General features: G+C 41.1%; 2 protein-coding genes across 3 annotated transcripts in view; both read right to left on the reverse strand.

Moving 5' to 3' along the window:
• Positions 1 to 7,542, reverse strand: part of LOC130185798 (cytohesin-1) — a 48,053-nt gene extending 40,511 nt beyond the window's left edge. The window contains exon 1 of one of the 2 annotated variants that reach the window (XM_056402465.1): positions 7,257 to 7,542. In XM_056402465.1, the coding sequence (XP_056258440.1) occupies positions 7,257 to 7,275 (19 nt within the window). In that variant the 5' untranslated portion in view covers positions 7,276 to 7,542. Of the gene's footprint in view, positions 1 to 1,258; positions 1,650 to 7,256 lie in introns of those variants that run through there. The other variant, XM_056402462.1, reaches the window with a different exon arrangement.
• A 1,260-nt stretch (positions 7,543 to 8,802) lies between these two features.
• Positions 8,803 to 25,440, reverse strand: usp36 (ubiquitin specific peptidase 36). The gene is made up of 20 exons (XM_056401503.1): positions 25,317 to 25,440; positions 21,414 to 21,679; positions 21,042 to 21,263; positions 19,649 to 19,759; positions 17,729 to 17,831; positions 17,558 to 17,625; positions 16,649 to 16,719; positions 16,458 to 16,540; positions 16,265 to 16,376; positions 16,027 to 16,167; positions 15,120 to 15,220; positions 14,899 to 15,037; positions 14,417 to 14,779; positions 13,907 to 14,131; positions 13,329 to 13,453; positions 12,545 to 13,228; positions 11,912 to 12,135; positions 11,412 to 11,603; positions 11,209 to 11,324; positions 8,803 to 11,066 (listed from the first exon to the last, which is right to left on the reverse strand). The coding sequence occupies exons 2-20, from the start codon at positions 21,664 to 21,666 to the stop codon at positions 10,935 to 10,937; spliced, it is 3,465 nt and encodes a 1,154-aa protein (XP_056257478.1). The 5' UTR covers positions 21,667 to 21,679; positions 25,317 to 25,440; the 3' UTR covers positions 8,803 to 10,934.
• Positions 25,441 to 25,676: the final 236 nt, after the last annotated feature.

Genomic DNA, 25,676 nt, shown 5'->3' on the forward strand with positions numbered 1-25,676 from the left:
GGTGACAGATGAAGTGAAGCCTGGGAATGTATTGCTTCATGTGCAGGACTGGAGGCTGAATATTCAAATAACAAACCAACATTTAACTAGAACTCATCATGCTTTTTCCTCACTTCCACCCAACATGTCAGCCACTTTTTGTTTGCTTGACAGAAATCTGTGAAACTCTGCTGTCACCAGAACGATCCAGATTACTTCCCCTCTTGAATATTCATAACAAAACTGAAGTCCTGTCTTTTCACACACGTCCCCGGTGCTGATTCAGGTGTTTTGAAACTACTGAGACAGCACCGCTTCCCCTAGCCACACACTCAGTCAGCTGATTCACCAGGACCCAGTGAAGCCGCTTTAGTCATGTCAACATTTCCAATGGGAACCCGCACGCTACCCTGCAGTGCAGTGTAATACAATCGCAACACTTAACAACCAGCCCAAAACAATGAACTGCATACACACACAAACACATACACACACACAGAATGAAGGAACAAATCTGGACAAATGGAGACAGATGGTGAGTATAAACACAGTCCTAAACAGCTCCACTCCTGCCTACTCCTCCATCTGTAATTAAACAGGGAAGTACTGAGAGCTGTTTATCCAGGTTTATGAGGTGATCTCCAGTAAACACAACACTGCTGTCCCAGTTATTGAAGGATGCAACAACTTGCGACTGGAAGAGGAGCAGAAACAGGAGGTTTCACTTTGGTCAGTTTGTGGATCTGCTATATGTGTGTGAATACAGATGTGAGATGATCATGAACACAGTCAGTTCAAAGTAGTTTGGCTGCTGTGGATGTGTGTGAGACCTGCTGAAGATTAGAGCCGCTTAGTAAGTAATAACATTAGCTCACCCTCTCTCAGTGTGTGTGTGTGTGTGTGTGTGTGTGTGTGTGTGTGCACGGGGCAGAGGTTTTAACTTGTGCTAAATGAGAGAGCCTCCTTAAGCCGCAAGAAGCTCCCTCTATTTCTGTCCAACTGTTTGTTTTCATCTCTGTCGGAGCCGTGCGTTTGTGCCAGCGGCCACACAAGTACGCTCTAAACACAATGACACTGTCAGTCAACAGGTTATCTAACAGAGAGAAGTCAGTCAAGTGTAATTGTAATGATCAGCTCTAGCCACAGTGTTCAGTGCTATAAGGTGACAGTAATGCTAAAACACATGGCAACAACCAAACAAACAACAACAACAACAATAACAACAAAAAACTTCAATGGAGCATGCACTACAAGGCCCACAGTCCCAACTTTACTTTACCTGGACCTTGCTGGGGCGGCTTCACAGCTGGACACAAGAATGTTTGAAGGCTTGACACGCAAAGTTCACTCACTGTCCCCATAGCTCCAGTGTGTAATGTGTGTGTTGTGTGTGAAAGTCTGTCTCTGTCAGTGGCTGTGCCAACGTCCAAAGCTGCTCCCTCTCGACGAGTCTGACTGAGATGGAGAACAAGGGGAAGTTGCGAAGGCCCAGACTCCCCCGCTGAGGCTGCTGGCAGTCACTGAGCTCCCAGCCGCCCTTGTCCACGGAGAGACTCCAACTGTCAGGTCCTGCTATGTGTCACTCTGCTCCACCTAATCTCCCAGTTGGATGAATTCTCCACTCCCAGAGGCCAGTCTCTCAAACTCACCTACTTTCTCTTCCCCCTGACTGGAATGTGCAACTTGCTAGGACGCTGAAATCACTTCTGCTTTCTCCTTCTTCCCCTTTTGCGCTATCTCAGCCTCCCTCTATCCTCCTCTGCTCTCTCTCTCTCTCTCTCTCTCTCTCTCTCTCTCTGTCTCCTTCTCTCCCACTTGCACTCTCTTGCTACTTTACATATTAATTCAAGCAGATATTCTTAGACCTAACACATTGCACATACAAATACAAAAGCCAGGCTGTATTTCAAATCATTTATTAATGTACCCCCAAGACAAATGTCTGTTTTCCTTTTGCTGCAACCAAGTGTGCCTGGCACCATTTAAAAACCACCATCATTGGGAAAATCAACTAAAGAAACAATGGGAGAATAAGGAGAAATTCAAAGTTTTACTGCGCGCGAGAATCATGGCGGCCTGTCAACAGCATGTCGCTTTGTTTTGTGTGGTGCAGTTTTTGAGTTCCATCTCTACCCTCTGTTTCTTTTAGCTTCCAGTCACTCATCAGTTTTGGCTTCAAAAGCCTTGTACATAAAGTCAAGATTTCATTGTTGCTTGGCAACGGAGTGGAAGAAATGAATTGCTCCTGGGCAAAACACTGTGAGCCATTTGTTTTGATTAGATTATTTTCACACCTATTGAGAGTTATTCACCACCACAAAATCACATTTTGGGGTCTTGGAGTCACGTAACACACATGGGTTTCTTCTTCACGCACACATATACACACACAGTCTTACAACAAAATAAATTGGCCTGGTTCTGCCACAGATGTGTTCATAACCAGCGACAATCGATCACTTCCTCTTGTGGAATAAAGCGGAAATATTTACCTCCACTCCTGAACCAGCACCACTCCGTCTGCCACTCTGAATTAGCCTACATGTCAATCACACAAAGTGTCTCTCACTCCTCAACAACAATCTCTCATTCAATGTCAGTCATTAATAAGCTCTTTAACTCCGCCCTCTCTGTCAATCATTCACGCCATCAAGGGCGGCGCGGCATGTTAGCAACAGACTAGGTGGCAATAGCTGAATGTTGTGATAAGGTGGATCTGGCACTTGCTTCATATAGGTTTTGCATGGCTGCGAAATCACTTTTGATGTAGCCATCATTGCCCCATTCATTGCTACAGGGCCGAGCGCCTCATAGTGACCCCTGCCTGAACTGCAAAGTCAGTCCTGGCCACTTTAAAATGCTGCAGCTGCACATCACCCAGAGGAGCAGCTCTGTCACGGGAGGAACAGCAGCAGAGGACACAGTGAAGTCAGCACAAATGTGCCTCTTCTCTTTTTTAGTATGCATATTCTTCCCCCACTGCTCAGCTCCACCTTAATGTACCTCTCTGAATGAGTGTCGAGTGTGTTATCAGCAACTCACAGAGAACCCCCAGAGAATATTAACTTGTAAACAGGTGGGTGTAGATAGATAGATAGATAGATAGATAGATAGATAGATAGATAGATAGATAGATAGATAGATAGATAGATAGATAGATAGATAGATAGACAAATAGATAGACAAATAGATAGACAGACAGATAGATAGATAGATAGATAGATAGATAGATAGATAGATAGATAGATAGATAGATAGATAGATAGATAGATAGATAGATAGACAAATAGATAGACAGACAGATAGATAGATAGATAGATAGATAGATAGATAGATAGATAGATAGATAGATAGATAGATAGATAGATAGATAGATAGATAGAGAGTAGGTGTGTAGAGTGCACTCTGCAGCCTTGTACCTGGTTCTCCCTGCATGCAAAGTTGAAAAAAGATAAAACTGCAATAAAGGCAGTTGAAAGCAATATAGGCAAATTTCAATTCATTATGCTTAATATTACCATAAGGACTTATGTGTTATTTCAAGTAAAGTGCAGAACACTCTTAGAGACTTACAGCACCAGTAGTACTCACTTGGAACAGCTTGGACAGCCCTTAAGGAGAGGGCCCATAGGTGCCTAAACTGCCCATACACAATGATCAATTATTCAGTACAATAGGTCTGTTATTGGACTTCTGAATGACTATTAAATCACACAGAGTTCATGTTGCTCTGGAACTCCACCACTGTCCAAACACAGTGTTAAAAAAAACTGTTGGGTTTAAATTTAAACAGCCTCTAAAGTTACAGACTACTGCTTTTGGGCACATTCACACACAAAATAGTGTAAAAGGTCAACAGCCTTCCAATGGAACTAAGAAGAAGAAAGAAACTCAAGGGGAAATACTTCTGTCTATTCCCTAGCATAGCATAATATCTATAAAAGCCACTTATATCACAGTAACATATTACGAATACAGCATTAATACTGTATGAGCTCAACTTTTAACAGTTGCTGTTCTATTAGCTGACTCCGCAATCTGTGCTTCCAGGTGGAGGGAGGTTGGTGTAAAAATAATTTTCCCATAGCAATCAATAAAGTTTCACATTACAAAAATCATTTGGTGCAGCCACAACTATTGTATGAGATTGAATGTGCACCATCATCGTGGTGCAAACATCATCATTCAGCAGGAACAGTGGCTGATGAGATACGTGATTTCCTCTGCGTGGTGCTGTGTACAGTAGAGCCTTGAACTGGACCCAAATAAACTCTCCTTTAGCAGTTATGCATACATGCCACCAGGTGGACATAGCACGCAACAGCACCTTTATTCTTAGTTCACTAAAGAGGCCAGAAGGTTTTTGGAGTTTACCGAACAGCAGACTTGGCTTTAATTCAGCTGTGAAATTTACGTGGGTAGAACGACTAAAAGTGGAGGACCCATGTACAAATATTACAATCAGAAAACCTTCAGCTGCCAGAGAGGACAGTCTGAGACTGAGAGCTGAAAATCAGCTATACGTTTGTCAGGTAGGCAGACAAGTCCTCTGTGATGAAAGCGTTTCCCCGGTTGGATATAAACCTTAAGAGAGCTTGCTGATCTGTGTTGGTGGAACTCCTACATAGCAGCCTAATGTTAGCATCACCTTCAGTGACTAACAACTGGCTGGGGTGGGAGCAGAACAAGCACCTCAGCTGGTACAGCTCAACTGAATATAATCTCCACAAAGAATGAGGTTTATCAACCTCAATATAGACCGACTGTACCTTGCAACATCTTCCTGATAAAGTTTCAGCACTCATTGCCCAATTTTCCTTTTCAGCTGCTTTTAATGTTAAAAGGTTTCATATCCCTCGTTTGTCTACGTCTCCTTGTCTGCCTCCCTTTGTGATTGCTGTAGATTTAATGATGACAAACAAAGGGTTAAGTTTGTTATCACTGTTCTAAAAATGTCTATTTTTAGATTGGTATCTTGCACAATTGAGTAAGAAGATGAATTTCAGCATCAGTGCACATTTGCATTGACTTTGAAGTGACAGATTTCAACTTCTCTTCTTTTTTTTTCTTTTTTTGGGGATTTTGATGTCACATTTCTTTCTTTTTTTTCTACTCTTAAAAAAAGATATGACTGCATAAGTCCACTGAGATTTCGCTGTCTGTCTCCGAGTGTACTAACATGAGAGCAGCTTAGTGTTGGAGTAAACCTGTCTCATCATCACATGGGTTGAGAGTAACAGGACACAGCAAGAAAACAAGAAAACAACGATACCTCTGACATGTCAATCACTCCGCAGAGGAGGAGGGGTCAGACTGAGAGGAGAGATGACACCCATAACCACAGCAACCACACGTACGTGCGTTGTAGTGCACCACGCCTGCGAACAGGCACACTGTTTCCTTTGTGTGTACTCATGTCATTATGCAAGGAGAAGCTGAGCTGCACTGACAGGTGCAGGTAGATGGCAAAAGTGCAGAGGGAAAAAAAAGTAGATAAAACAAAGATATTTTGACACCCTGCAGCTCAAAGCTTTTGAAGTGAGTCTTGAAACAGAGCTGCACCCAATGAATCCCAAGATAGCTGGTTTCGGGCACCAACACCTAGCAACATCACAGGAACAGAGTGGAAAAAACACTGTATGTTAATCCTGTCCTAAATTTCAGAAGGTTACTGCACATATATCACAGCAAGGCTATAAAATATACAGATTATCTTCAAACACACGAATATGACAGTTTTTGTTGCATAAGTCTAGTCTACAGTAATAATAAAATAAATAAAGAAAAAAAACAAGGCTGTACCAAAATAAAGTCTGTCAGAGTCAAGTCTTGACAGCGGATGGATTACTTCTATCCTCTCTCCTCCTCAGACTTCAATTATGCAGAACAGTCACGGTGCTCAGGGACAGGAGAGATGATATGACTTGTACTTACTCATTCAGATCCACAAGCAGTCGATTTGACTAAGGAGGTGTCAGGGACAGTGAGAGTGTTATTTGACTGTGCTGGGAGCTTCGGCACGTCCCTTCTCTTATGCCTCGCACTTTAGCAGATAATTACATAATCGTCCACTGATTCTTCAGCTGAATTGCAAATAGGAAAGTACAGACGAGGGAAGACGACTGCAAATAAATATGAATATCCAGCTGTGGGACTGAGAGCAAACATGTTGTATAGGCTGTTCAGAGTGGACTACTGTGCACCCTACAGCGTAGTGTCTGACATGACAAAGACTCAATGAAAAGGCCAAGACTGTAGATTTGCAAGGGAAGCATTTGTATACGTTTCTCTTTTGACAGAGGTTGAGTGCAGATCAATAATCTCAAAGGTGTATTTCTACTTAGATTAGACTAAAACTTTTTTTTTATCTCTTATACGTGACTCACAGAAAGCCCTCCCTCCTTCTAACAGAGCATGAGTTCTTGCAATGAGGCCATTGCTGGTGGTTCTATTTTGAGATGCATTAAGATCACAGAAAAAACTAAACTGCTAAATAATTGAGATGAAGACTCTATCACAGCCCAAGCTACCCATCAGCGAGCTCATCGTGGCCTGACATCATGAGCTTAGATGATGTCAGGACATTGAATTTCCTGTAAAGATGGTTGATTTTGGCAATGAGGGCAGGTTTGTAAGAAGGCATTTCGTAAAAAGGAAAAACCTGTCATCTAACGAGCCTATGCATCTCAGAATAGACGCCAACATCAGTTTGGATCATTCCCATAAGAGCAGGAACTTTTCTGTATCTCACTGCATACCGCCGTGTAAATATGTGGATTTGTATGGTGCCCATGGTGCTGCCATAGCTGCAGTGTGTTGCTTAATAATTCATCACACATATCTTTTTATATCCGTTTGGCTGTGAGAACCACAGAGGCCACCTGTTTTTGAGCTGGTTTATAAAAAATCCAACAGGGGTAGGCTACATCCTTTCATGTGCATGCATGTAAATCAGATAAACACGTGGTAAATTATGACATAATGTAGTGCAGGAGCTAAGTCTGCTGTATGTCATTTCAACTTCTCATTTCAACACTCCCACAAAGCAACATGACTGGCAGGAGTATGAACATCTATGCTCAGTCGGTGGACTACAGTCTGTCGTTTCTGATCACTTGGCACAGCAGAGCACGAACACTAGACACCAATGCTAAAAAAAAAAAAAAAGACAAAAAAAAAAAAAAAAAAAAACATGAACTCATGGTAGAAGCAGGAGCTTGGATCACAGCATCCACTAAATGCCATGCAGTCTATGTAAGGGTGAGATGAAGACATACCGTAATTCTCCCCCTCCATCCTGGTGGTCCTGATGCTGCTGCAGGCGTCACTGTCCGGGGATGTCTCTCTCGCCAAGCGCCCGCAGTAATCCGGATACCTTCCTCCTTCCTTCCTCCCTTTCTCGGCTCTTCTTCGCCCTGCCCTCGCCCTCCTTCCAGGATTCAACTTGATTGCAGGCTCACTCTAAGGTGCTACTTTCTAGCTTGTTGCTGTTTTGTTTGTCCCCCGCAGCTGCCGTTCAGGATGTGTTTGCATGTGCGAGTGTGTTTGCCGTGTGAGTGTGTATGCTGGCTGCTTGCAGTTGATACGCATCCAGAGAAGCCTGTGCACATGCTGGCCCCTCCCATCCCAGATGTGATGTCACGCTCTAACTTCTCTTCGACCAACAACTTTACTGAATATTGGTGCGATTTATGTGATTTACAGTGTAGACTGAAGACACTGCTCAAAAAACCTGGAAGCAATATAATATTTTGTATTTATGTTAAACGTGAGAGAAAAACTCACTTTCCATAAGCTTTAAAGCCAAATAAAGACGTTTGATTAAAGTTTTGTTTAACAAAATCTATACACTTTCAGAAAAATGACCAATTTTTACTCTAAAAGTCCACACCAATTTAAGAATGGGCAGAAAATGCTGCATTGCCCTTAAAACCTGTTTTTTTTCCCACTTAAGGGCAGCACAAACAAATTGTGACATCACATTAGTAGATGACCTTGGCAGCCTGTACCTACCTACCCTCTGGTCGTGTCCGAGCTCAAGTCCAATGTTCACTTTCTTTTAGCTCTGTTATTGTTTTCTAGTTGCTAAATGCGGAACTGTGTTCACCAGCCAGTCACTACCTTTGTCTGTCTGCCATTTAGTGTTAAGCAGGAAATGAATAGTGGGTTTTTAGAGCTTTTTCTCTGAAAGAAAAAACCTGTTGTCCGAAAAACAACAATATGAGAGCAGTGAGAGTGACACAAAACTTTAAAGCTGCAGGCTATAAAGTTGCTATAAAGCTGCTGCAAACTGAGAGGAACTGCAGATTATTCATCAGCTCATCACTACAAACAACAGCTTTTAGCCATATCGTTCTAAGTCATTTGATAGTTATTATAAAAATATTGATCATAGACGCTTTAAAATTTCTGTATCCATCATCTCTTGCACCTCTGACCAATCAGTGATGTTGAATGAGGTGTTTGGACTCAGCTTCCTGTGGTGACGTCAATGAATTGGCTGTGGCCAAAGGCAAATTACAGACAGTTAACAGTGTAGAAGCAGTTTTCATCCTTCTGAATCAGCTCATGGTGTAAATGTAATACTAGCTTAATCCAGCTCAACTGGTGCAACAATAATGCAACAAATAATGGATTTACCCCTCTCTATTTCACCATAGTTCACAATGACCAAATAAGGTTTTGAGTCTGCATTGCAGTAAAATATCAAATTAGCTCATTTCTACTACGCCAACTGCCATCCTAAATTTACAATATCTAAATTAAAACGAGAACAAAAAAATCAATTCAAAGCAGTAGAAGACAGAAAAATGCACAATCAGCTCACAAAAGTCACAACTTTATTGCACCTTTATAGTTAACTATAGTGTGGTAAGAGCCACTTTCATTATGAAAGGTCTCTTGCCTGGTCAGAAAAGGTGGTGCAAAATATAGAACCATGAATGCAAACATGTGGACCGTCCATTCACATCGGTTAATGTTCCTCCGTGTCAGTTTGAGAGCAACACCCTATGTCGATTTCACAGCCGACAAACACGTCCTATGAAAATTAGACTGTCGTCGCCTCTCTTGTACTGTACACACTACAGTGACATAGGGAAGGTCTTGCATGAAAACAGACAACTCTCTTTTACACAAATGAACAAACACATTTGCAGATAAATTCTCATGTTAACATCCACCAACTGATCCAAGTATTAGTAGCACATTAAAGATCTGTGTCTTTTCTTCTTTAAATTATATATTTATAACATTAAATCCTATGCTTTTTTATAGCCAATTCAAGGCAACATCTCTAGAATGAAAAGAAATGCATGGGCAGATCTTTACAGCGTTGAGGGAGACACAGGTAGCACAAGATGGACTGTACAGTCTTCTACACCAGCAAAGCGTTTTGTTATAACGTTAGTTTCTCTATGCATCTGTGCCCGGATTGGTGCAAGATGATCCCATGGTTTCAACACCTGAAATAGTTTGTATAAAATAGTTTCTACAAGATGTACAGGATGCAAAATGGTGGTCCAGGCAGAGGGACTACTCTGATATGAAACAGGGGAGTCTGATCAGAGATGAAGATGGGATACAGGATGTCTGGGTTCCTGAGTCTTAGCCCAGTTTGTCGGTGACCAGCATGACCATCAGAAAATTGCATAGAGATATAAGATACAAGGGGAAAAGAAATTATTAGCATGTGGCAGTCCCATTCTAACACAGTGCCTGAAGTATAAAATTCAACCCTTTTATTTCAGTACATTGGTAAAGAACAGTATGTGGTGAGGTTTGTTACAGAGAATGGAAAGGTCAAATCTCCAGACTGAGAGCTTCTGAACATTGGACTGATGAGATGAGCTACAGAGTTTAATAGCTGCACAGTAGAAAATAACTGCTTTTGTCTGATTTCCTCAAACAACCACAACCTCTACTCTGCAAATGCATATTGCACTAGGAGCTCTCAAAGTTTCCAGGTAAACATACAGATATGATTAAAGTAAAAGTTTCCAATGTGAAGTCTATCCACGTCAACGCTTCCACAGTCAAAATGTTTATACAAATCAGCTGAGCACTTATTTGTGGTCTTAAATGTATTGGCATTATGTTTGAAATTAACTGTGGTGTTTATAAAACAAAAAATGGTGCACAACCAAGATGGCAGAACTAAAAACAAAATTTATCGTATTACATTTTTGAACCAATTTAAACATGCACATTTAGAAAACGGTGGCAATTTTAAACCTTAATTTTACCAACAATACGCAGGCAAAATTTGGTCCTTAAAAACAAGCCACGTAGGAGATAAAGGTATAAAATAAAATAAAAATATATAGTTTTAATGACTAACAATTTTGGATCTTTGTAATTTAGTATAGAGTAATTTCAGAATAAAAGGTCACTTCTTTAATGTCCAACTTACTGAGCCCTTATGTCTGCAAAAGCAGCATAGTATGCTCTGAGATTGTGCACAGGTTTTGATAAAACACACCAAAGAGTTGCAGATATACTTCCTCATTATTAGCAATATCTTTCACAAATATGGTAAACTGTAATTAATTTCATAGTAGCTCAGAGTTCCAGGGCAACAACTAAGGCCGTAAGGATGCCAACATACAGTAATACACGTGACATGGATGTGTAAGGGCTTTCTGTTAAATACTGCATGCATAGAAAAGCTTATGCCACTTACTGTGGCGTTTGAATTAAAAAGGGATATGAGTGGTCAAATCCAGATGGCCAATGAAGACAACATTTCTTGTTGGTTAGTAACCTAGGATTGAAGGGTCTGTCAGTCAAACAGCTAATGCAGTCTGCTGTGCTGTTTTTGGCTCAATCCTATTTTTGAATTTGGGTCTGAAGTGAACACAAGATGGATAAAAAAAAAATTAAAAAAAGAGAAAAAGTTTGGTATACAGTATTGTCTTGACTTCCAGTCAGCATGACCTTAACAGCACTCTGGACTCTCAGCGACGCACTCCAAAAACTCTCTTCCCTCCGGGTGTTACAGACCACTTGTTCTTCCTGTCCTGGATCTTCTGGAAGATGCTGCTGCCACTTCTCCACTTTTCTCTTTTATAGTTTTTCATTTTCTTCACCTGTAGATTGAGAAGTGAGAAAAGGGGAAAGTTGTAGAGCATGGACAATGAGGAATAAGACTGGCAGTAATACATTTGTGCTTTAATACCTAAGAAGCACCAACATTTAAGGCATTATATGTTGTGTTCATCGTTTCCTCACCTTTCCCCTATCAAAGTCTTCATCCCACTCATCGATGACAGTGTCATTCTTTGCAAGGCGGACATCTTCAATGGCATCTCTACTGATTGCAGAGACCTCACCATCCCAACTGAGAACTAGACAAGACAAACAAAATCTATAAATGCTAATTTTTTGCAACAAATACAAAAGGTGTGAATGCACAAAGAAACTCAGTGTCTCACCGTTGGCTCCGTAGGCCTTATCTGTGGCGTTCCTGAGCAGCTCCTCTACCACACCACTTGTCTTTTTTCCATCCCAGGCCACAGGAGCAGCGCAGGCCGGGGTGTTGTCTCCTAATGCACTTCCATCAGCTGCTGGAGCCTGGCTGCGTTTGTAGCCATCCTTCACTTGGCTGTCCCACACTACCACTGTGGCTGGATGTGGAAAAACAATCAGTAGACAGAAATAAAATGGTGATTAAATACAGTATTCTCAAAATACAATGAGTCATGCTCCCTCAGTATACTGGTGCAATGACTGGTCACTCAAAGGAAAGGCTGAAAGGCTGTGGTGGTGCACAGTGATTTTCTGCAAATAGGTCCAATCCATATAGAAGGGTGCTGGTATGTTTCGTGTTGGCATGGGAGCAAGATCGCGCATTTCTCACTGCAGCTTGCATAGCATGAATGCTCATTCATTTATTGCATTTACTACATGTGCATGCAAATCCATGTCCACGTACCTGTGCTTCGTTTGCTTATTTTGTCGTTCTCTGTGGTGCTCTGTTTTGAAGGGGGCTCCGCTGCTTCAGGCTTATCATTCTGCCCGTCAGAACATCGCCTGCTCTCCTCCCACAGTCTCACCTCTTCTTTCAGCCTCTTCTTTTTCTTCATCTTTAATTTCTTTTTCAACATTATCAAATCTCCTGCGTCATTCTGAACGGCTGTGGCCTTCATCTCAGAATTGCTGTTGGGGAACAAAAGAAAATTTAACTCAGCTGAGTAAATGTTCTTTTTGCACACAGCGGGTTTGTTCATAGATGAAAAGGTAATGAAGCACCTGCTTTACCTGCACTTTACCCTAAATTTTTACAAGGCTGAGCAAATCTTCTGTCAAATCTTTTTTTTACAGAAAGCCGACTAATAATGAAAACACTTTTAGTAACACATACTTGTTTGTTACATATTTGTTTCTTATAAGTGTCTGACAGTTGGACATAAGCACAGTTCAATCAAAGAGCCTGAGGTCATATGCCCTGTCTTTTTTTTTTAACTTGTGACAGCACTTTTTGAACCAAAATGAAGAATCATGGATATATATCGTTCCAGAGACACAAAGACAGACATGTAACTACACTTGCAAACCCTCAACCAACCTTTCTGATGCAGAGCATGCTGATGTTGTTTCCTGCAGAGCCTCCAACAGTTTCATCTTCTTATTTTTTTTCTTCTTTTTCTTCAACGACACAGAGTCCCTTCCCTGTTCTTTCTGATTTGCCTCACACTGCGTTGGGGTTGTAGAAGCTAACTGAGGCTTTTGCTTAGCTTCTGGGTTGGATGTTAGACTCCATATGCCACCCTGACACCAATCCTCTTCCTGGTTTGATGTGTCCAGATGAGACGGGACACACTCCCTCTCCTTCGCTTTCTCTCCATCCTCTGCATCCCTCTTTCGCTTTTTCTTTTTCTTCTTGCGCTTCTTCTCACTCGCTGATTCCGCAAAGTTGGCCTGCGTCACCGTAGCTGGGGATTTGATTGGCTCTGCGTCACCTTCCACTTCAGAATGGCGCCGCTTCTTTTTCTTCTTCTTCTTTTGGTTGATCTTTTGAGCTGAAGGGCTGCTGAGGTCTGGTTCTTGGACCGCGGAGCTGAGGTTGTTGGAAGACTTGGGGCTCTTTGGGCTGGGACTGTGAAGCCCGTTGGTTTTAAGAGAAAGGCTGGCGTTTGGTTTTTGCAGTGTGGAGAGAAGGGACTGTTTCTGAGGGCTCTGCTGTTTGAAGGATCCACTTGAGTGGGCAATAGGCGATGACTGGACTTTAGGTGAATGGAATGGACCAGCTCTGGGGACAGAACAAAAGAAAACATCTGGATTTACACTGCCATCGTCATTTCACATTTTTATTTGAATTTCCAATGTGATGTAAGGTTCATACTTCATACCTGTGAGTGTGAGAAGGTGAGGCGAAGGTGAGGGGGTTAAGTTGATTTTGATGTGTGGGGTCACTGGACAGCTGGCGTGACAAAGGGGGCAGAGCATCAATGTTGCTCGGACTCCGGCTGCGAGCCTGCAGTTATCGACATAAATAAAAACTTGGTGGTCTAAAAGAAAATAGCCATGAATGTGACAAAAATAAGGAAGAGAATCAAATAAGGAAAAGGGGGTGATTAAAAGGGATGGCAGGAAAAGATGGAAGGAGGAAAACAAGGAGGAAAGGGTATGGCAGAGAAGAATTAGAAATGGTTAGAAAAAAAGAACAAACTAAAGGAAAAGAAGACAAACTCTAAACAAGTGCTACCATGTGGTTGATTAGACAGGCACACTGGATAAACAACATGTTACATAATGCAGAAAATAAACTAGAAAAGGAGAGTTTACTTGCCTTAATAAAACTACTCAGTGAAATCAATGGTCAAATCTGGGATAGCAGTGTGGAGTGGGGCAACAGGAAACTAAGGTATCATGAGCCTGCGCTAAGACAGGAAGTGGTGCTGCTGCTGTGGATGGGAATGAAGTTCACCTTCTTGGCTGACAGGGCCAGTTTCTTGGCAGGTGGAGGTGACATGGTGCTGGTGGCTTCAGATGTGATGTTGTTGAGGGCTGGGGGTTTTACTTTCGCCGTCTTCTGCTCCTCCGTGCTCTGAGAGCGCTCCACGCTCTTGGCTGGAGATGCCAGGCCATTGGAGCTTTTTCGAGGGGTGGAGGGCGTCTCTCCTACTGGCGCGCTCTTGGTACCCACGGAGTCCTGAAGTGAATCATAGGCTGTGGTTACACTTCTGTGCACACACATGTGGCCTGAAATGGCTGTTATGCATCTCATTAAACTCCACAATCAAAATCTGTATTAACGTCTGAGCCACTAACACATTTTACCTCATGTACTAAGCAAATCAGACTTTACATTGAAGATGGCTTGATAATTAAGTTTGGACAGTTTTTGTCAGCATTGCTTTTTCACTATTCCCTGTGTCGTTAAATAGCTCGTATGCATTTGTGCGGATCAACAATCAATCAATTCTTCTAGTGTTACCTTTGAGTCAGTGGTGTCGGCAGAGGAAGAGTCAGACAAAGACTTAAATGAGGTAGATGCTGCAATGCCTCTGCCCTCGCCACCTTGCTTTTTATCTCCCTCCGTCCTGCTCAGCCCGTTGTTGGAAGGGGTCGGAGTGGTGCTGCGGGACTGCACTTGGCTCTGTGGGGAGGGCTTCTTCAGCTTCTTGAAAGGTTCCTCGATAACCGTGGGTCCACCTGGCAGCTTCGGTGGGCCATTGGAGGATGACGTCCAGTTGGAAAGTCTGGCTTGTGGCTGAGTGTTTACACCGTTCCTGGAAATAGGCAGGCCCAAGCCACCATCCACAGACTGGATCTTTCGCAGTTGTGCAGGTTCAATTTTCTGTGAGGGGAAGAGGAGGGGAACTTGTAGTAAAATTATATTTGACCAAAATGTTGAAGGTTATAAAACTGGATTCATCATTTTACAATATGTGTCATATTAAAAATCTTGTCTTATACCTTTGTGACCTGCGGGGAGGAGAGAGGCCCGTTCAGGTTGGCCCGCTTTATCTGTTCAGACGACACACTGTTCTTCCCAGGGTGCAACATCCCCTGCTTGGTGGTCTGCCCATCAGCATTCTTCTTGGTTTCAGGAATCCTTTAATATACAAATAAAGACTTAAGTCGAGGAGGAACAGACAACACCTGTTTTGATCTCTTGCAGGACTCCTGTGTCTTACCTCAGGTAGAAAAGGACATAAGCCTGCTGATTCAAGACCACTTTGATGTTACTAGAGTGCACCATTGAATCATTCATCTGGTACCATTGTCCATTGCTCGCCTAAGAGGAAACAAGGAAGAGATCAACATTTAAAATAAAGATAACAAAAGGGCTACCATAACTCTAACCTTTTATAGTATTTAGCTGTGAAATGTATTTAACTTTTATTTATTTACAGTTACCCTATGAAAAAGTAAAAAAAAAAAAAAAAAAAAGAAGAAAGCATTTACATGCAGGTAAATGTCGTTTAATTTAAGATGTTTTCACACCATAACAATATCAATCATATCAATAAAAGAGGAATGCAATGACAGGGACTTTACGGCCCTGACACAGTCTGAGAGTCACAGAGACATTGATACAGAGTCATTAATATAAGTGGCTATATATTAAGCCATGAGCACATTAATGAAAAGGACAGCTTTATGGCAATACAGGATGCAACAATGTGATACAGTACACTGACTTTTACAGGTATTAACCAGAAGCAGACTAGTTACTATAATATAAACATTTTCAATAAATTTAGTATAGATGTTGATATTGTGATATAAAATTATTGAATTAAAATTATTTAAATTATGAATGCAGAGATGGAAAATTATATCCATACTGCAGATTTCTACACTTACCTTTAAAAGCAGATATTTTAAAAAAAGATATCAAATTAAAGCAACATTTAAGCAACTAATAATAGTATGACCAGGTATGGTGGAGCCATTTTTTTCTTTCTTTGTTTCTATCTGCCTTTGGTGTGTTGGTGTGTTAATGTCAATGTTTCTGTGGCAGAGGACGAAAACAAGGTGGCTCATCTCAATGTGTTTATCCTTAGATCTTGAAATAAGATTTGCATCTGGTCGCCTTACCTTGACATAGCAGTAGTAGTGTCCAGCGTGACAACTGTACCCAGAGTGCACCAGAACAGCATAGAGGCCGTACATAACAGGATCACCTGAGCTCTGAGACATGTAGGGGCGGATGTTCAGAAATTCTGGGTATCCAACATCCTAAGAAAAGAAACAAAAGACAGATGGAAAAATGAGAAACACTGAGAAATCAGGCAGCTCTTTCAAACAGCCATTGGTGTGAGAATTCTTTGTTAACCTTTGTTATTTTGCCTCCGCTGAAGTTGGCAAACCTCTTCAGCGAAAGGGTCAGTACATTAGATGTTCGATGGACTGTGAAACGCTTGGTTGCTGGCACTTTCTTTTTGCACCTGGAGAGAAGAACAGAAAGAGTGATGTCTTGCCGTTTTAGTTATGAATGTATGTTGCCAGACAAGACAAGTGGCACTCACTTGGCACACATGTAGGCATTCTCTCCACTTAATACATCTGGTTTAACAAACAGTTCCAGGGCTCGCACGATGTTTGCTGCTTGCTAAAAGACAACGACAGAAATCTACTCAGCACAGCTGACGTTTAGAGAAACAATATACATTTAATATTTCCATGGAAATAAAAGACACATTAAGATCTTGTAACCTACCCGAATCTCCACAGCAATGTCCAGGTACGGGTCATATGTGTCAGACACACTTTTACAAATAGAGCATTTCACTGAAAGAAAAAAAACAAAAACACAATCTGACTCCTGTACTTGGGGCATATTTCTGCAGAACAACAATCCTACAATCATCAATGTAACAGCCATTACTGGAGTATTTCAAACAAGCACCTGCTCCACTTCCTGTAAACACAAAACGATCACAAACCTCAAAAACTGCCTCTGACTCTCAGATCAAACATCTAGGGAAATTACCTTTGCATTCAACACTCTTTCCATTTCACCAGTGACATTTTTGAGCGTCATTAGTTTCTGCACAAAACTAACACCACTGCAACCAGGTAAATATCCTAGTTTGATATAATTATTATGCAATATCTTTACAAGTAGCATCTTACAAACAGGTTTAAGCTTAAACTTACAATCAACTTCATTTAGACTGAAGAAATTGAAATAATTCAAATAGTGAATTTCATCAGTCAACACACCATACACAATGTGATTTCTAAGATTTACAGGTGATACTAAAATAATCTTGAGCATCTGAAAAAATACCTCACATTTGGTTTGGTAGCAGTAAAAGCATATGGAGCTTAGAGAATAACTTCTTATTTTTTTCCCCTAAAGCCTTGCTAACAACATTTTTACCAGAGGCATCTTAAGCCATGAAAAGATACAGATGTACAGTATGGCACCTCTTTTTCTATGCATTGTGATTAAGAGCACTGAACTACATCCGGCTGTTTTAGCGATATAAATTTTGCTGACACTGACATTAGACTTAGTCCAGTCTGCTGGGAAATGGATCAATAAGGCAATATCAAAAACAGAAAACATTTTTTTCTACATTTCTCCCTGTCAAAAAAAAAAAAAAAAAAAACAGCCAAATACCTCTTGACCTGAGGTAACCTCCAAAGATCTGGTGAACCAGTGTTGTGGCCTGGGTCTGCCTGTCAAGCCTACACACAGGAAGGAAACAGAAAAAAAGACCATAAAAACAATATTCATACAAAACATATCATATTTTAACATGTAAGAGAAACAATTTAAAAAAAGCCTTACTTTGGGTAGCCATTGAGACAGGCTTTCTGCATGGCATCAATGGTGTACCGCAAAAATTCATGGGCATCCTCCTGGCTTCCAAAGCGAAAATGTCTGGCAATTTCTGTTGGAGACACAAGTGCATGTTAGCTTTGTGCTCGTTCAAGGTTTCCAACACTGAGTGCTTCCGAAACATTAAGTGCTTTGTGACAGTTCTTCATTTATTGGCCACATCCACTTACTGAGACAGAAGAGTTCAGCGCGAAACAATGTTTATTTATCTCTAACTGGCAACTAATCTTCATTGTAGTGAGTTTCATAAAGAGTTACAGTGTGTTATTTAGAGCAGAGGCAAATGTTTATTATATTAATGTTAACCACTGGCAGCTCAAACACAGACAGACAATCCATTGACAACAAAGTGGCAGCCAGAGGCAGCGTTATTACCAACTCTTTGTTCTGCTGACACTTGTATTCTCTAAAAATATGTTTCTGCAAAACAACACAGAGGCTCAATAAAAGACAAGTGATCCAATTCAGAACCTGGGACGCAAAAGTATGTAAACAAGTGGCCACACAGTTATGGCCTCTAGACAACTTATTGCACAGCTTCATTTCAAACACAATTCATACTGCAGTAATATAGAGTAGCGGCTTAGTCTCAACTATTTAAGATGTGTATACATGGCCAATAAGCATATTTATAAAGTAATAATCAGTGAAGATAGTTTAATACGTTGTAAAGTTTAAAGAGTATTCTTTCATGGTTTACTGCCGTCTAAACTTGGTTCCTCATGCAACTCAGACAAGCGGTTCAATAATGATCTAATAAAAAGCTTACAGTCACTTAGTGACTTCAGCAGACTGATGTCTCATCTAACAGTGTCACATTAGAGCTAATGTAGCTCTAAACCCTTTGCCTCTACTGTTATTCCCTAATGGAAAAGGGGGAAAGTATGAGCTGCTAGAATTATAATGTGGTCATCACCACATTCCCAGCATAGTATCCTTGCAGATTTACGACAATGAGTCACCCTTGAGTGGGAAAAAGGAATAAGACACCACGCACTAATGACCTGTTCAGGGCACCTCTCAGACAAGACGAGGACATCTTGAGGATTTGAAATCTGTTGGTATTCCTGTATATTGGAGGGTTGTGGTTTTATTGTGTTTGTGAGACCCCGGCTATGAGATCCTGGGGCGATTCCTGCATCAGTTGCAGTAAGCTCTTTCGATTTTTATGTGATGACATTGCGCTGTATTTGTATTTTTTGGGAGAGGGTGTGCGTGCTGCGCAAGAGACACAGATGTTGAATTTTCATTGTATGCATTTACATTGTTCTAGCTGTGGTGGCACATTTCTAACCGCAGGGAGGCCAACAAATACATGAATGTAGAGGGAAAACACATGCAGTGTATATCTAAGTCCTGCTTTAACGAAAAAAAAAAAAAAGGGGGAAAGAAAGACTGTACATTTTTGTGCTAAAGCTGCTCCTCTCAGCCTGCAGTCACAAGGAGACAGAGAGGGCATTGGGGAGGGAAGAAGAGAGTGTGGGAGGGGGTGGGAGAGACAGAAAAAGAGGCGCAGGAGGTGGAGACATGATTGCAGCAGCACATAAGAAAGTAGCAGGCAGGTAGGGAGGGCTCCTCTGGGAGTACAGCACAGTACCTCACCATGTCAAGGTGCTACTCACAACTCATCCCTACGCTCTACATGATGTTCATTCACAGCCTGCAGCCTCACCGCTCCACTTATGTACTGCAGTTACTGCCTGCTGTCACATGGGACACTGTGGCCAGCGTTGCGTCACCGTGCCTCTGGCAATATTCAACCATTAAAAAAACCCAGGTGGCTGCGACTCCTGACACAACCTACATTGAAACTCTGCACAAACTGCTCACACACAATTACACAGCGTTGAGGGATGGTAGCTTTCTTACTTTTCAGGTCTCTGATGAAGGAGACAGGCTTGATGGCATTGCCTGTGTTGGCAAAGGCTTGGATGATATGGTTCTGCATTATACAGATCATACAAAAGCCTGACTGGTGACCTGAAACACAGAAAACAACAGCATAAGGGAATCAGAGTCACTCACAAAAGAAAAGCACAAAAATGTGTTATGCAGACAATGGTAAAGATATTTTTTATTCAATTCCTATCCCAAGAAAAATTTTATATCACTTAAGGTCAGTTCAGATTCAGAAAAACATTAGTGTTCATCACAAAGGGATAATAATCTGTGTTTGATGTGGCTCTATCACACAGTAGCCAACTCAAAATCCACAGTAATTACAGAGTCAAAACATCTGATTAAAAATGAAGGTTAGAATCACAGTAATGGTATCCACAGGAATAATGGCACAGACATGCAACAACACGCTGATCATTCTCTGATTTTATTTTTTCATAACAATATTCCAAAATGTATTGGCACTTAAAAGGTGACAACTGGATGTAAAATAATGATTTGCAAAATTCAGTTTGAAGGACTAATGATAATTACTCGAAGAGATCAGCAGCTTATTTTCGTTTTTTCACAATTCATCTTTTCACATTCTATTATCTAACACATATTGTGAGCTGTGCCTGCTGCAAGAGCATCCTCAATTACTGTAATATCTATTGAACAGCGTATTGTTGCAGCAGAGAAAAAAAACAAAAAGCAAAAACTTTTGGAAATCAGGAACTAAAATAACTAAAAAACATTATTTCAGTGATAATTGGTAAAAACTGAAAATAATGACACTCACATTTGCATTTTATGTATGACAATGCAATAGTTGACAAGCCTATATCAAGCCGTTTTGTCCCTCATATGGGCAATTTTGATGCAGTTTCAAAGGTTTAAAGATCTCAATGTCTGTGTCACCTGTAATAAGTCTGGATGAATTAAAGGAGTATTTAATTTATGCATCTGCAGCTTGGTCTGGACCAAAGTAGTCTTAGTAGTAGTAGAAATTTTTTGTCCATTTAGAGTGTTCCATACTACTACAAATTAACTTTCAGCTCTGCTATTTAGAGGTCAATGAGTCTTTCTTATCTTTGGTTCTTAAAAATGATCATAGACTGCTAAGTGTGTCAGAGCCTGAATACAACTTATTGTGAACACACTGAAGCAGCTGTTTGTGTTTCTTCTTCAGCTGCCTTGGCTTGCATTCCACAGTGACTTTCAGGCACATGTGTCTGCGCTTAGAGTAACAGTAGTGGGGTTACAGTCATTTCCCCAACCTTAAAACTGTTTGGGTGAGCGCAGTGTTAGTAAAAATGTAAATGAATGGCAGTGTAAATTCTGTGACTCTGGCAGCTTTTAAGAGCATGACTCAGGTACTCACAGGCACGGCTGTGCTCCTTTGAGAGTAAGTAGTTGGCAAGTGGCGGGGTGTAGGTGAGACACTGCACCGTGGAGTTGAGGAAGCAGGTGTTTCCGAGGTTGTGGAGGCCAGCTCCCACCCTGTATACACGCTCCCATTTGAGGGTAAGCTTGTTCCCTGGAAAGAGCATCTTCTGTGGGGCAGGGATCCCATCGCTCTGGCCCCCGACCACGTTCTCTGAGACTGAATGAGGAGTGCAGTCAATTTTGTGACATTAATCACAAGAACACAGGATCTGAGCTTTTAGAGCTAGAATCAAAGGATAAAAGATAAATATGGAAAATGTATAACTATCAAACTCTGCTAATTTTTCAGTTCAATTTTAAAGCTTACCTTGCCTCTTTATTTGGGCAGGCTCTGTGGCCTTCTGCCCTGTAGCACCCTCATTCCTGGGATTGAGGATCACATACTTGTTCTTTAAGCTGTCCAGTTGATAGGAGAAACCCTTGCTGGCAGGCTCAAACTCTATCTTCTGCAAAAGGACCTTCTTGGCAGAAGAAGCCAACAATTTGTTGAGGTCACCCTCATCGCCTGTCTCCTTTCGACCGGGTTTTAATGCCTCCTTGAGTTTATCCACTATCGGCATTGTTGGAACATCACTGCGGAGAAACACAGATTGGGTGTCAGTATTGTAAATTGTTCGAACAGAGGAGGCTGCACAAAACATCTAATAAAACTTGTTCACCCAATTTCTCCAAAGTGAACAATAACATGTCACCTGAACACATCTACACCCTATTCAAAGGCACCTCAGTACCTTTACTGTCTCTGTCAAAGAGCAACAGTAAACATGTGAATCAAATAAATGTTGAATTTATCCCCCAGCTAAGTGCCTATTAACACCCCTGTGTGTTTGTGCTTCAATATGTACCTCTGCAGGCCACATATCCTGACATGGCTCCACAATAGATACAGGGACTGAGTGCATCTGAGGAGCCAGCTGGGTCTTGGCAGCTGTCCCCACAGTTATGCAAGACATCAGACGTTGGTAACAGAGGGTGGTGGAGTGTGTATGAGATAGGAGAGGATGAGTGTTTAGAGCACATGAGGTGTAAGCAGCTGCTGTTAACTGCCAAGTCAAATTCTCATACATATCATTTTATGCCTGCATCAGTGTTTCCATTGTCATCTTAACTCTGTAACGTGGCACGTTTCTTCATCAAATTTTGTCATTGGTGATGTGAGAGATAAAAAAGATAATCAACTCAACGATAAATGTTAATTGAAAAAAATATATTTGCATTGGCTGTCTGCTGTCCCTTTAAATACACTGGAGCTGAGAGTACTAAAAAGGACCAGTTCAGTATAGATAATAGTGTGTGCACATTTCCACAACAACCCTCTGCCAGAGTCAGCCCAGTGAATGACTTCTGACGTGGTATTTTCTACAAAAGGCAGCAGCTGGCAAAATGTGTTTGGTGCTGACCGGGTAGTGAGTAAACCAATCATTCATTCACCTATCGCCTCAATTTACTCAGGATGTATCCGAGGTGCCCCAAACACAGCACACCCTCCTCAGAGTGAAAGCATTACATCATCCAGATGTTACAGTACCACAATAAAAACACCAAAGGCATGGAGTGCCATGAGAGTCGAGCTAATCAGAGTGGCCTGTGACGTCATGAGGAGAGAAGGAGGGCTGAAAATGCATTGTATGCACAAGGGCATTGTGACCTTCGTGTGCTGCTGATACTGATAGAACCAAAAACGACACAGCCCGCAGGGACACAGCTAACCGCAGTGATGCAACTGCTAGACCAGGCAGCAATGTTGATACACTTACCACAACAAAGGTGTTTAATCTGATTATTATGTCATGACAATAAACACAGGTGATTAATCTGATTATTGTGCCTTAACTATTTGTCATTTTTATTTCACACTGAAACTTTCTAATGTTTACATTTGCATTTTAGGCTGACAATGAGCTGAAGTCCTGTCACTACAGGTTCCAACTTTTTAATATTGTAAAGTGATGCGAGTTATTCACCTGTCTTGATATCTATGCATGGATATTAGCTGAGGATACACGTACATATATACAATATATTAGTCTTATAATGCAACTGTCAACTCCAGTTGACATTAAGTATCAAATTACAACAGGTAATGAGAGATGCCTTTTGATGTCGAAATTGATAGCAGTTGCATAGAGAGAGATCTCACTTACAATGTCAATTACGGATGTGGATGCTTAAAACCTAAAAACTTTTTTATTAAATTTTTTTTTTTTTTTTTTTAAATGTTGCATTGTATCTTCCACTGTTTTAGCTAGCTGGGTGTCAATACTATACTTGTCTTGTAGAAATGCGCTAGCTATCACCCTAAATCCTACATCTGATGAAGAAGATAGAGGCCAAACATTAGCAAACCAAACTGCCAGTTTCTTTCGAGGTACAGATAATATTGGTAAATGTAAAGGTGCATAGGTGCATCACAGTAGGACCTATATACAGTGTATGAGTAGGTAAAATACACAGAAATGGGTGGTAAAGAAAGTGACAGCGTGGGCGTATCAAGCTAAATGAGACAGGCTAAATGTTAATCTTAGAGAAATGTTCATGGAGCTTCATTATCAATGTCTGACTCGGAACCGCTCTACTAGAAGAGCAAAAATATTAATTATAATTAGTTTTAAATGGTGCAAGTGTGTTTCCGATATATAGATTTTATTTTAGTGGCAAAACCAAATACATCTGCTTATACCCAAGAAGACTTTTTTTTTTTTTTTACTTTGTATTTTTTTTATATAATTCCCTTTTGAAGTGTGAAATGTGAAAATGCATCTGAAAGTGTGAGAAGACCGGTAGAATGGTGTGTTTGTGTGCAAACCGAAGTTATCTCAACAAATACAGTGCTTTATAGAAGCCCAACTCTTGCGTGTTGGATGTCACAATTCTCTACCCTGTAACTCAACCATAGCAGCTGAGCAACATAAATAATTTGCAAACATATATGCAACACATTTTTTACATGCTAAAAATTAATATAAAACGTAATACCTCCAAGAGTCAATATGTATCAATAAATCTGCTGGCAAAATTGGGCAAGTAAATTGAGTAGTAGTGATTAGAGCTAGAACAATAAGTTGATCCATAGTTGTAAATTTTGACAGGAAACTAAATATCTATTTGGAACTGTTGGTTGGACAAACAAGAGCATCAAAGAGTCACTTAAGACTCTTTGGTAAATTCTGGTGGGCATTTTAAACATTTTACTTCATTTTATTTTTAGTTATGTATATATCACTTCAGATCATACAGGAAAGTGATGACTTAAATGATGGATGGCAGACATGTGATGACTTCAAGGGCTCCCAAAAATATTGCAATAACGATTAAGAACAGAACAAAGTGAACCATGTGTATGGCGATCCCGAGTTTTTTTAGAGACACCATTTGTCCAGACACAGAACATATAAGAGTTTAGCATTTCGATTAATTTATAAGAGTAGCCTACAACTTTCTTTTGGCAAATTATTTAATCATCAACTGTTTTTCTGGTACAAATGCTACTGGACACTTAATATCTATATCTATCAGCAACCAAAAAGCCAACATATTCCTACAACGTGCTTTATTTATATGAAAACCACCACGATTCTCAAATTACAAGTATTCACTCGTGGATTAGAAATATGAACGATGGACTTTAGGGGGAGCACCTGAAGGCAGCACCGTATTGCTGTCACTTCTAAAAACCCTCCATCATTTTAGCTTGTTTGGACAACTAGTAAACTGCTCGATTACACGGGGTTTCAGTTCTCCCGGTCCGCAATTACCATTATAAACGCCATGCAGTAGCTGGGTCGCCTCTTCCACACCAGCAGTACTCAACTCTTCGGGCCAGTCATCATAGCTTAAATGCTAGGTTGCTAACCTTAAGCACAGCTAATGACGACCCGAAGGGTCTCAGGTTCAGAAATAAAACGTCGTTATAACCTTGGCAAATACGTAAACCTTTCGATATTTAATTATTTGCCTTTTCTTGCTGACAAATGTATCGTGTTTTGCCTTTCGACGCTTGACAGCGGCAGCAGCAAATTAGCAAGCGAGCTAACTTAACGTGGCGAGAGCCTCCAGCCTCCCTCAATGCTGCAATGTGGTGTTAGCATCTCGGCGTCCAGGTGGCTAACATTCCCCAGCCGCCACATCCTACCTGTTGGTTTAACACCGTCATACTGGAAATGCATTCTAACACATGACGGGTACATCCAGTAGGCATTTGTTCACTTACCTTTCGTTCAGTCGTCCAAAATCGTTGACAGTAGAGGGGTCTGCTTCCTCAGCTGTAGCTCTTGGGTCTGGTATTTTCGCCCATGCTGCATTATCAGAGGGCGGTGACGACGTTGACTGACAGGGATGAAAGACCAATCAGAGAGCAGGCCATGCCGTCGCTGAAGGGTTCAGCCAATCAGTACTGCAATTGACGTAGAGCTGTAGAGAGAGAACCACACGTGACTTCCAGCCAGCGCTGTTTACCATTGATGTAATCGACACGGTACATGTTAATAATTGTTAATGTTCCAACAAAAAGCGCTGAAATGGCATTGTACATGTTAGACCTGCATCATTGTGTTGGAATGAAGCCGCTGCT

Source organism: Seriola aureovittata, chromosome 17 (assembly GCF_021018895.1).
Source record: "Seriola aureovittata isolate HTS-2021-v1 ecotype China chromosome 17, ASM2101889v1, whole genome shotgun sequence".
Lineage (NCBI taxonomy): Eukaryota > Metazoa > Chordata > Actinopteri > Carangiformes > Carangidae > Seriola > Seriola aureovittata.

What these genes read in the sequence shown, in the direction of transcription:
- usp36 (XM_056401503.1), bottom strand. Translation starts at nt 21,666, where the DNA reads ATGCCGATAGTGGATAAACTCAAGGAGGCATTAAAACCCGGTCGAAAG. An exon ending in CTTCATCAGAGACCTGAAAA is followed by an intron (nt 17,832 to 19,648) that starts GTAAGAAAGCTA and finishes TGTCTCCAACAG; the next exon opens with AAATTGCCAGACATTTTCGC. An exon ending in TGGCCCTGTCAGCCAAGAAG is followed by an intron (nt 13,454 to 13,906) that starts GTGAACTTCATT and finishes CGATAACTGCAG; the next exon opens with GCTCGCAGCCGGAGTCCGAG.